General features: G+C 35.9%; 2 protein-coding genes across 2 annotated transcripts; one reads left to right on the forward strand and one right to left on the reverse strand.

Annotated features, from left to right (window-relative positions):
• The first annotated feature begins 4,298 nt into the window (after nucleotides 1–4,298).
• LOC133293165 (monooxygenase 2-like) lies at nucleotides 4,299–6,848 on the forward strand. The gene is made up of 6 exons (XM_061491699.1): nucleotides 4,299–4,582; nucleotides 4,690–4,836; nucleotides 5,104–5,169; nucleotides 5,295–5,457; nucleotides 5,683–5,911; nucleotides 6,007–6,848. The coding sequence occupies exons 1-6, from the start codon at nucleotides 4,377–4,379 to the stop codon at nucleotides 6,510–6,512; spliced, it is 1,317 nt and encodes a 438-aa protein (XP_061347683.1). The 5' UTR covers nucleotides 4,299–4,376; the 3' UTR covers nucleotides 6,513–6,848.
• Nucleotides 6,849–9,831: 2,983 nt separating this feature from the next.
• LOC133293171 (phospholipase A1-Ibeta2, chloroplastic) lies at nucleotides 9,832–11,649 on the reverse strand. The gene has a single exon (XM_061491705.1). It carries the CDS (start codon nucleotides 11,549–11,551, stop codon nucleotides 9,929–9,931), a length of 1,623 nt encoding a protein of 540 aa, XP_061347689.1. The 5' UTR covers nucleotides 11,552–11,649; the 3' UTR covers nucleotides 9,832–9,928.
• Between the last annotated feature and the right edge of the window lie 218 nt (nucleotides 11,650–11,867).

Consider the following 11,867-nt stretch of genomic DNA (forward strand, 5'->3'; position numbering starts at 1 on the left):
CAAAACCGATCCAATCCAGACCGCGAACACCCCTAATTAACGGTACACAATATTTATTAAATTGAATAAAATTGTAACTATAACTACACATAAAAATATAAAAGTATTTTGCATTTAACTTCAAATTGTTTTACTGTACTTTTTAATTTTTTAAAATGTTCTTTTGAGCAATTTTTAAGAAAATCATGACTCTATAGCAGTGTTATCAGACTTGGGTCGATCCGAAACTCGATGAACCGGTCATGGACCGATTTGAATTAAGTATTGGACTGGCCATTTATCAGATCCGGTGAAAATCAGTTAGAACCAACTAGGTTTTATCAAAATTGGTGATATGGTCGGATAATCAAAAGGTCATGTATTTAAAAAAAAAAGTTGTCTAGTTTTGTCTTTAAAAAAATGTGGAACTCCTCTCAAAAAATTTGTTAATTTTGTTCATTGATAATATACTCTCCTATAATAACTTTAAATTTCAAATTCAAAGACGGAAGCAATTTGCGAAACATTAAATTAAGAGAATGTAACATATTGATTCCTTGCAAATCTGTTTTTATGGGAAGAGATATTGGTAAATACCTTATAATTATTAAATATGTTAGTTGAAGATATTTGGTAGACGAATTATATGTGATTAATTGGTACTTGAACTTTTTTCTTTGTTTATTTCTTTTACAATATATTATATGTGGTTTAGTATATATGACTTTTTTTAGCCATACAAAAACTATATATGTTTGCAGTTTTGCATAATAAATTTTCACATATATTTGAGTATTTTTATATATAAAATATAAATTTTCATGTATTAATTCGAATCATACGATTTAACCGATGAGTGATCCAATATCTTAGCCGAATCGGGTATGATAATATTGCTCCAGACTTGTATCGTTGTACGTCTAATAATATATACGTGTCTGAACCATTAGAAAAAAATAGTAAAAGCTTATAATATTTTTTAATAAGCCGCATAATATTCTGTGATAAATATACAATAAATGGGATAACATCTTCTCATTCAATAGCAGAAGAGAACTCTCCTGTTTTGCTAAGAGAAAATTCTAGGGGATCCACTTACAAAACAAAACAAAAAAAGCAAAGGGTTTGACACGGCTTTTGAAGGGTCAGCGGAAAGCTTTTCTATTCTCCAATTGCTGAAGAATTATAAAACCCACAATTAAATACATATAAACATTATTATCTGTCTAATTCAACTTAATTTTCAATACATACTGAATCTCTGTTTTTTAAACATTTATACATTAGATTATTACGTTCTTATTATTTTTTTGGTAAACGATTATTGCATTATTATTATTTTGTCGTTGTCTGTATTTAATGCAATTTGCAACATTTTTTATTTAAATGATTGATATAGCACCGGGCTATAAATGATTGATGGTAATGCACATTAATGTTGAACGTTTCTTTTTTGCATTACAAGGGAATTGAACACACACCTCTACACTACACACAATCACACACACCCTACACCACTAGTCTAAGTTCATTTTGAACGTTTCTTTTATTTTTACTTAGAAAGGTAAGGGAATACAATGGAACCATGGGGTCATTTCCATTGAAAGCGACGACAAATAGTTGTTAGTTATTTAATTTGAAGCAACCATATGGATCAACTACTTGACATCTATTAATTATAAGTCAGACGGACAGTAGAGCTGAGATGAATGGTTTCAAATACATCCATTAATTATAAGCATATGATATATGGATATTTTTTTAACAAAATTAATGATCGGTATCGTCTCCCGTGTTTAAAGCAGTGTTTTAAAATCTCGCCCCACTTCCGGGTTGAACTGGGTCAACCCTGACCCCTTCTCTCTGAGGGTTGGGTCACAAGTTGGACCCTATATGCATATCGACCCCTCCGACCCCCAAAATTTGGCCGGATTTCAGTGACTCCCGGGTCAGAGGGGTCAAAGGGAGTCATTGTATGTTTTTTTTTTTTTAAAAAAAAAATTCATGAAACAACATTGTTTTATTAAAAAAATAAATAAAAATGCTTACAAACCTAAATCTAATTATTCTCTTCTCTCCTAGTGACCTAAATGTTTTCAATCTTCACCTCACTGCCGTGAATCTTCTATAAAAGGTAAGAATTTTACCCCTTCAAATGAAATCCTTAAGGGTTGTCGATAGAAAACAAAAACTCATTCTTACTTTCTTTAAATTTTCCTTTGTCAGAGACCTTCTCAAAAGAAGCAGAACCGGGTCAGTGTAGTGACCCCATTAGAATATGAGTTTTGTACTTTGGTATCTTGATACTTTAATTAGGTTGTATAATATTGACTTATGGTTATAATTGGTGAATTATGTTAAGTATATTTTGAATCTTTGATAATTGGTGATTTGTTTTTTAATATTTTCATATAGGATATATCTATTTATATTTTTTTAATATATAAAACCGAGTCAGCGTAATGATCCCCTGACTCCCCGGTTGAACCTGTGACCCCTGACCTCAGCCAGATCGATGGCGGGCCAGGTTTTTAAACAGTGGTTTAAAGTTGGACCAGACATTAAGATCTTATGCACTGTGTTTGATAACAATGAAAACTTCATATTTTGTTTTGTGTTTAACACATTCAACAAAACGTAATGGTGCTAAAATAATTTAAATAATTTTCACGAGTTTATTTACGTTGTCTCAAAAACAGGCAAACTGAGATGTAAGATAAAACATGGAAAGAAAAAAATGTACGAAACTGAAAAATAATAACAAAAAGAAAGTGAAACATAACTTTGAAAGTGTGGAATATGATCTAAAATTGTTGTATCTGTTTACACACCTCCCAAGTCCCAACTCCACACTTCTTTTTACTATTATATTCGACGCATGGGCTTACTTTAAATTTTTTATGTAGGACAAGGCTAGCCCAAAATGAATCTCGTAAATCATCCAACCCAAACCCATCGGGTTGCCTAGTTGAGAAGTTGGGCTCTAAGTCTGATATCTGCGCCACAACACAACACAACCCGTTGAATAGTCTTGAACGGTAGAGAATCTATAAAAATAAAATTGTTATTTGACGGTTGTGTTGGATAGACTTGCTTGGCGGCGTAGACAGTTCTATGATTATTATTAACCGTTGAGACGTTGAATAGTAGTCTCCGTTGGGGAAATTTTTTAAATACTACTCATTTGGGTATATTTTTTTACCAAAGGGGAATTTTTTTTCCATTTATATCCTTATTTTTTATTTTATTTCCCTTCAAATCCTAAAATTTTATCTCTGTAGACCAGGATATACACACATCCACTGCACAGAAGATTTTCTCGTTCGTGAAATACTTGTTTTACGTATGAGTTATTACTATAGGCACTTAAAAAATTATCATGTATTCTCAAGGGTTTGCTTCGGTCAAGTGTTCAAACCTTAGCTAAAATAAGTTCTTGGAATTTTTTTGAAATCAGAGAGAAATTATCTTCTTTCAAAGGAGAATTAGTCTCATCTTTTTTCTGTGATAGTAGTCTAATGCATCATCTATTACAATGAGTTACTGTTGACAGTGGTCCAATGCATCTTCTCTTTCATTGAGGAATTAGCATTTGAGCCGTATTCTGGAAAAGGTTGAGTGAGGATATCACCTAATTATCAATTAAAAAAATTATTTAATATCTATAATAAGCAATGAATTATTCTTAAAAATAAATAATCTAAAAACTTAAATATCTAATAAATTAGAATCATTAAATATAAATAAGATCAATAATAATTATAATTAAAAGTATAACTTATATCTATGTAAAATGTTCTCCCACCTATGAAATTATAGAGTTATACTTTTAAAACTTTTTCTTGAATAGTCTTGGTTGGCGGCGTCGACGGTTCTGCGATTATTATTAACCAAGTATCTATTAACAAAAAATGAAATAAAAATAACCGTTGAGGCGTTGAATAGTTGTCTCCGTGAGATATTTGGTTTACGTATGATTTATTACTATAGACAATTAAAATATTATTTAATATCTATAATAAAATATCAAGAAGTCTTACATTACATTTTGATAATTGATTTATGGAAAAAATGTTTGTATGTAACAATTTAAATATTTAATAATTCAGAACTATTAAATATAAATAAGATTAATAATAATAATTTAGAGTATAAATTACACTTGTGTTAAATGATTTTGAACCCATAATATTAGAGTTATACTTTTAAAACTTTTTGACAAAATGTAAATAACATGGAATAATAATTCCTCCCGAGTCTTGCTTTGCTCTAAAAAGGAAACGTCCCACACCACAAGTTTATAAGGCCCCAAGGCTGAACACGCACGTACTATCTCTCCACGAGTACGCTGTCTATTGCGTAGCTACTAATTATTATCAGAACTGAATTGAACATTAATGGCTACTACAACAACCTCGTCATTTGTCTTTCTCAAATCTCCTAGCTCACCGTCTTCTCATACCACAACATTATTCATGCGCAATGGTTTGTTTCGAGCCCACAGAAGCAAAACCATAATGGCTCAATCTGATGTCCGAAAGGAACAGGTTGTGATCGTGGGTGGTGGGATTGCAGGCCTTGCAACTGCTCTGTCACTTCACAGGTTGCAACTCGCGAATCTTCATAGTCATCAGTCAGTGCTCTAGTTTATAAACAGTGATGCTCTCTAACATTTGTTTTATAACATGCATGTACATGATGAATGATCAGGCTTGGAATTCGGTCCCTGGTACTGGAGCAGGCAGGGTCACTTCGAACCGGTGGAACTTCACTCACCCTTCTCAAGAACGGGTGGAGGGTACTCGATGCAATTGGAGTTGCAAATGATCTCAGACCTCAATTCTTAGAAATTCAAGGGTACATACTAGTAATAGTAATTTTTTTTTAACAAAGTTTCGGAATTAATTTTATAAATCAATTTAACAATTGAACTCAACTAAAAGAATCACTTTTGAAAAATCTGTTCTCAACTGTTTATCATAAATTGATTTTGAGACATTAACAGACTCTGAACAGGTTCCAGGTTAAAAAAAATTAAAATTAATTTGAATAAAATAAAACAGTTCGATTATTTGAATCATATATCAACTGAGCTCGAGGTGATTCATAATATCAGCTGTACAGGTTGGTGGTGAAGTCCGAGGATGGGAGGGAACTACGCGCCTTCAATTTAAAAGAAGAAGATGAAAGGTATGGTGTATGGCATATGAATATAGGATATATAGTCTCATATTGGATTTTATTAATTCAGGCTATAATAAGCATTGAGTTGTGGATGATATTTAATAACCAAATGCAAAAGGGTTATCCTGCAGCCAAGAGATGCGTGCAGTGGAGAGGAGAGTACTTTTGGAAACCTTGGCTGGTCAGCTCCCTCCGGATACCATTCAATATTCTTCGCGGCTTGCAAGAATTGAAGCAAGTCCAAACGGGGATACCCTTTTGGAACTTGTGGATGGGTCTAAGATGCTTGCAAAGGTCAGTCATTGTGATTTTACTTCCTCAGCTCAAAACTATATAGCTGCTAGGATTTCAATTTCATGAAATATAACATATTTAGTTAATCACATGATTTGGCTATGATTGAAAATTTGAAATCTTAGTAGTATCCTATAAATTGTTGGAACTTAGAAACGTAATGGCCAATTTATGAAGCTCTCGTTCTGAAAAAGTGTGAAACAAACTAATTTCATCATTAAATAGATTGTAATAGGGTGTGATGGGATTCGATCACCAATAGCTAAGTGGATGGGGTTTCCTGAGCCAAAGTACGCTGGCCATATTGCTTTCCGAGGACTTGCTTCTTATTCAGATGGACAACCTTACGAACCAAGAGTGAATTACATCTATGGAAGAGGGTTGCGTGCCGGTTATGTTCCTGTCTCTCCAACCAAAGTTTATTGGTTTATCTGTTTCAACAGTCCATCTCCAGGTTAGTTCACGGTTAAGTTATTTTGCATAATATGTCAATCTTCTATTTTTGTCTAGGTTCTTATGAAAGATAATCGTTTTTGAGTTCAATGGCAGGTCCAAAAATAACTGATTCATCGGTGCTGAAGAAGGAAGCTAAGGAACTAGTCAGGAATTGGCCTTCAGAGCTATTGAACATAATGGATTCTACTCCGGATGACACTGTTATTAGGACTCCATTGGTAGATCGGTGGCTTTGGCCAGCCACAACTCCATCTGCTTCTGTAGGTAGAGTTGTGCTGGTTGGAGATGCGTGGCATCCAATGACCCCAAATCTTGGTCAAGGAGCCTGCTGTGCACTTGAGGATTCAGTGGTTCTTGCTAAAAAGCTTGCAGGAGCCATCAAGTCTGAAGACCCATCTGTAGAAGAAGCTTTCAGGTCATACAGCACTGAAAGATGGCCCCGTGTATTTCCACTAACCATACGTGCAAACCTTGTGGGTTCCATTTTACAATGGGAGAACCCCGTGTGGTGTTCGGTTAGGAACAATATTGTCGTGCCTAAGCTAGTCAAGCTTGGACCAATGCTGCAGCACACAAATTTTACTTGTGAGAGTCTATAAGCAAGGCTGGGAGGCTCAGTCAAGGGATGAGGAGTTTCACTTCTGCTCAATCTACCTACCTAGTGCCAACACTGAATATATATACTGCATTTATGTAATGCAAAGAAAAATTCTTATGTTAATTATTGCAATAGGATGTGTTGAAATTTTGTAGACTTGAATAAGTATAGTCAGTACTTGTATGTTAATCTGTCCCCTTTCTTTTCTGCCTAAATGATGTCTTGCAGAAAATGACCTAGTGTGCTTTTACCTATTATTGGAGATTTAGTAGTTGTATCACTTACGTTTAATTGTTTGTGGGAAAAGATATTTCTGTGGCTATGAAACAGCAACAATAGATGCATCAAGAGTTCCAGATACACTTAACATATGAGCATTCCTTCTGATATAGCAAAAGCAATATAGTTGTAATAAAATCAAAATTGAAGAGGGCTTCTGAATCAAGAAACATACAAGCAATCTATTGATACATAATCTGATAAAATTTCTATCTAGCTTAAGTGCTGATAGGTATAGAGCTGTTTGATACAATGGAAACTGAATGACTAATCATTTTGAAAAAATAAAATAGCACTCGAGTTGGTCTCACCCTCTTCACTCTTAACTTTCCAAGAGGTCAATATATATATACATATATATGTATGTGCCGACCTCCATGTTTAATGAGATGTTAACCATAGGCTGAAAATGTTCATCCATCAAATTCTGTAATCTGTGATGTGTGTAAAAATCAGATTAGTTAAGAACTCTTACTTTCAACGGAGTCCAAAATTGAAAATAATTGGTACTATAAAAGAAAGTAAAATGAAAAACGTTGAGATTGAAAAGACAGAACCTTTGTTGGTGGGAGAAGAAAAGAACCAGAGGATGATAGCGCAGAGAAGAACCAGAAGAGGGATAAGATGAACGGCTTTCTGGGCTAATCTGAGACGGGAGAGATCCCTCTGGACAACGTGGGAGAGGGGATTGTGTGTGGGTAGGTGTTGGTCGGTGTCCATGTCGGGCGTGAAGCTCGAATACAGCGATGAAGATGAAGACCAAGAAGACATGGATAAATACTTTACAAAGAGTCAAAGTTTGTTCGTTCTCTTTTGGTTTCTTCTCTGGTTCCCATTAATATCACTCGGTTTCTCCCACTTTGACATGACATTTCTCCCTATATGCCACCATTATTAAAGACATAAAATAAAATAAATAACACTATAAAATTTGTATATATTTATAATGCAGGGGAATGATATGTTTATCATAAAAAAAATTTACAACATTTACAACTAATCTAATTATCACTGATTTCTGCCAATCTAACGATTATAATTTATTGAAAATTATTGGATCGTCCCAATAAATTATAACCGTTAGATTGACGAAAATCAATAATAATTATGTTGATTGTAAAAGATGGTAAAAAATTTTGGTGGTTAATAAATCATGTCCCTTATATGTATGTATGTTATAACCGTTAGATTGACGGAAATCAATAGTAATTATGTTGGTTGTAAAGATGGTAAAAAAATTTGGTGGTTAATATATCATGTCCCTTATATATATGTATGAAATAAAATTATCTCTTATAACATAAAAAAAATTAATTACTTAAAATAACAGAAATACTTTAAAAGTTAAAACTGTTATTAAATCTAATTTATTGAGATTGGTTTTTCAAAAAATAATAATTAAACTTAACAAATTTATTAGGCCCAGTAGGACTTAGGTCAATACTAGGACCGTGTTGGGCCTAGTCTTCCCTCTCTAGGTAGCTTACAATTGAAGAGGAATCTATCTTGTCCCAGGGTTATATAGTTTTCCATTACTTGGAAGCTCTCTTTGTGAGATTCCATGCTTATGATTGTTCTTTAACATTAGAAACAATATTACTTGAGTTGGGTACACTAATTTTGTTGGGAAGAGGAAAAATAAATGCCGATGTATTATGATTTTCAAGTTGCCTAATGTATTCAAGATTTTTATTTAAAAAATATGGGCGTCAAAGGGAGGATGTTTTTGGAGTCTCTCTCCCCTGGTTTGTTTTTTTCAGTTTGATTCCTTGAACGCTTGTCCAGTTTATTATAACAATAAATTGGAACAATTTCTTCATTTCAATTCAAAATTTTCATATACAGTAAATTGTATATAACGTTGTTTTTTACAGTAGCTTTTTGGGGTAACAGTTTACAATAATATTACTGCTGAAGAAATTTATTTATCTATACTATCGCAGGCACTAAGGCAGAATAGTTTGGGTGAGAGAGAGAAAGATCATTTATGCATTGGAAAGGTTTTGATATCGAGATTTAAGTAAAGAACATAACATACCTACCAATAAAAACAACAAAAGAACATAACACGACGCTCTTGGGCCTCTTGTCATGTATTTAGAGTACCATCACATCACATGTGTATCAAAAAAAAAAAAAATGTACAATCACATGAAGCTAACAGAGGAACAGGGAGTGAGACAATTGTGAAATGCCCCTCACCTCACTTCTTCCTTCCTTCATTGTCAATGTACACAGATGATTGTTCTTGGCTATTTCCCACAGAATGGCAAGCCAGTCAATGGACAGTGCCAGGCCTCCATTAATTCAAATTTGTGGCCAACCAGTGAACCACAACACAAGTCTGGCTATGCTCAACAAGTGGGTAGACCTTGATGCGTCACGGTGGCCTGCACAACTAGTTTTTTTCCCAAAATGCTTTCACCTGGAAATTGCTCATCAGGACTTTCTGTCTCTTGTTTAGCTCTTTATTACATTTTCCATTCTTCTGAATGTATTTTTAAAAAATAAAAAATAAAAAACATTTGTATAAATTTATGACTTCTTCTATGTCTCATTGAGATTTCACGTTATGCGATAGGTAGTGTTAACACCAGAACGCAAAATAAAAATTTTCCGTTGCCGGGACTTGAACCCGGGTCTTTCGGGTGAGAGCCGAATATCCTGACCAACTAGATCTTATTTGTTGCAAAAGTAGGAGCAGTTAAAAAGTTCAATTTTTCATTTGTGTTTATATTTTGAAAGATATCCAGAGATTGATGCAATGCGTGGAATCCAAAGAAGACTATTTGGAGCATTTAATATGAGCCATTGCTCTAAAAAGTAGTGAAGAAGAATGCATGACTCTGACTCTCTGATTTGAAGATTGAAATAAACTTTGGAGGGCAATAAAAATTAATTTGTATTTGTATAAACACTAATCAGAACTGGATTACTTATAGGAAAACTGTGTTATCTATTTATGAAATAGTTTTACAAATGCCAAATATAACAAATTTCACTCTCGGTTAATTTAGTTTTTATACTATATATGTCCTTCCAGCAAGATAAATTGGGCAAAAAAATATACATACCTAAAAGACAAGCGTAACAACATGGTACATATGCAACATTGAGTATATTCACATTTGAGTTTCATTAAGATGGACTAGGCAAACAAGTAGACATAGACATTGATCCCTGTCTCTTAAGATTCACTGTCAAGGCTTTTGCCTTGCTAGTATACAACTTCTTAACATTAGAGCCTTGATCTTGCATTAATCTTGCCAAGCTTCTCTTAGCATTTGCTCTGAATGGACAATTAGATGCCAAGAACCCATCCACCAAGTGCAGGTAAGCCTCCAAGTCATGACAACATGCCATGTCAGCATCCGGCTTCAGGTACGGCGACATCTTGGTGTGGACACGTAGCTCAGTTCCCACGTGTGAGTATGCCAATGGTGTATTCTCTTCCAACATGTCTAAGAAACCCCCCACCTTGGAATTCCTTAAATTTTGCTCAAGCTCTTCACTCACAAATATGCCGGGTACTCTAGTAATCACATCTTGGGAGTTCACTATTCTTAGGACTTTCACATTTTGGGCCGTAACGCGGTCCCCAAAGGCCTTGTTACCCACACGAGGCCCACCAAATGAGAAAACAGCCACTGGTGGTACATCTGGGCTGCATGTGCTTATCTCATCAGCAACCAACAAAGCTAGTGTGGCACCAAGGCTGTGCCCTGTGACGGTGATGCTTAACTTTTCACCTTTGTAAACATCCATGAGCCTCTTCACTTCTTCCACCACTGACTCAGCCAGGCTCGGCACGTGAGCCCCTTTGGTCTTGTACAAGCTCAAGAACCCGCACTCCACTTTGGGCTTTCCTTGGGCCTTATCTTGGGCCCCGGAAATTTCAATCAATTGAGTCCTCAGATTCTCAGCCCACTCGAGACACGTGGAAGTTCCGCGGAGGGAGATCACGATGTCTCTCCTTCCCATCCGTGCGATCTCTCTCGGGTCATCACAAACGGCGACAAACCCGACCCAGCTTGACCGCTGGGTCATCCATCCAAGATCCGGAGCCACATCGTCGACCCATTTAGGCAACCCGATGGATGACGTGGCGTAGAGGCTCTTGGTAACGCTGTAGGACCTGTCCGACAACGCCACGTGGCGAGGCTGGGGTGCCTCCTCCGTTGACATGGCGGGGTCGGAGTGAAACGCATGATACGCCGCTTGCACGAATTCGCCGTATCTGATTACCTCTCGCCGGAGATTCTCATCGAGGGGATCCAACATCCCTTTCCAGTCGTTGCTGCCGTGATATTCCCTCCACCTGCCGCCGATGATGTTCCTCGGAGAATATTCAGCCGACATCGAGAGGAGACGTTGGAGGCGCTTCAGGTGGCGCGGGGACATTTCCTCCGTGGCTTTCATCTCCGGCCATAGCCTCGCGAGGTTGAGTCCTTCGAGGAAGCTTCTTCCTTTCTTATCCTTTGAGTCGTTATTCAGTATGGGTTGTTGTTGTTGTTGCTGCTGATCATGGAGTTGGGTGGGGACCACCGGCTTTTGGCTCTCGAGGAGCTTGTCGAGGTTGGCGAGATGCAACCGAGTGGAATCGGTGGAGATCAACGGTTTCTGAGACTGAAAGGAAGGAAAGGTTGAAGGTAGTTTCATTGAAGGTTTTAAAGGAGAAGCTTGACATCTGAAGCTAGGACATCTTATTGCTTGAAATTTGTGAAGGTTGTGAACTGGAACGGTGGAGCTGATTTGCATCATGGTGATTGATGAAGAAGAAGAAAATTGTAGAGGTTGTTGGGATGGAGTTGAGAGAATGATTCCGCAGCTAGCAGGTGAGAAGACAGCGTCAATGAAGTGCGATTGAAACCCAAGATATGAAACTATTGAACGGATCAAGTCATCGAGGGGCTATTTAAACTCTGCCTTAAATTTGTGGTTGATTATTTTATTGCCATTTCTTTTAGTCATAAGTCGTGGGGGCAATTTATTATTATTATTATTATTTAAATGATTTGTCTATAGTAAATGCCTTCAGACTTGTTAAAGAATAAAAGATAATGAACATAAAATAAAA

This window comes from Gastrolobium bilobum, unplaced genomic scaffold (genome assembly GCF_033153095.1).
Source record: "Gastrolobium bilobum isolate Gb01-03AN ecotype WA unplaced genomic scaffold, APGP_CSIRO_Gbil_v1 utg100355, whole genome shotgun sequence".
Classification (NCBI taxonomy): domain Eukaryota; kingdom Viridiplantae; phylum Streptophyta; class Magnoliopsida; order Fabales; family Fabaceae; genus Gastrolobium; species Gastrolobium bilobum.

Excerpts from the sequence above, each read along its gene's own strand:
- LOC133293165 (XM_061491699.1), top strand. The coding sequence starts at position 4,377 with ATGGCTACTACAACAACCTCGTCATTTGTCTTTCTCAAATCTCCTAGC. Across the intron at positions 4,837-5,103 it reads CAATTCTTAGAAATTCAAGG|GTTGGTGGTGAAGTCCGAGG; the intron begins GTACATACTAGT and ends TCAGCTGTACAG. Across the intron at positions 5,170-5,294 it reads TTAAAAGAAGAAGATGAAAG|CCAAGAGATGCGTGCAGTGG; the intron begins GTATGGTGTATG and ends GTTATCCTGCAG.
- LOC133293171 (XM_061491705.1), bottom strand. The coding sequence starts at position 11,551 with ATGATGCAAATCAGCTCCACCGTTCCAGTTCACAACCTTCACAAATTT.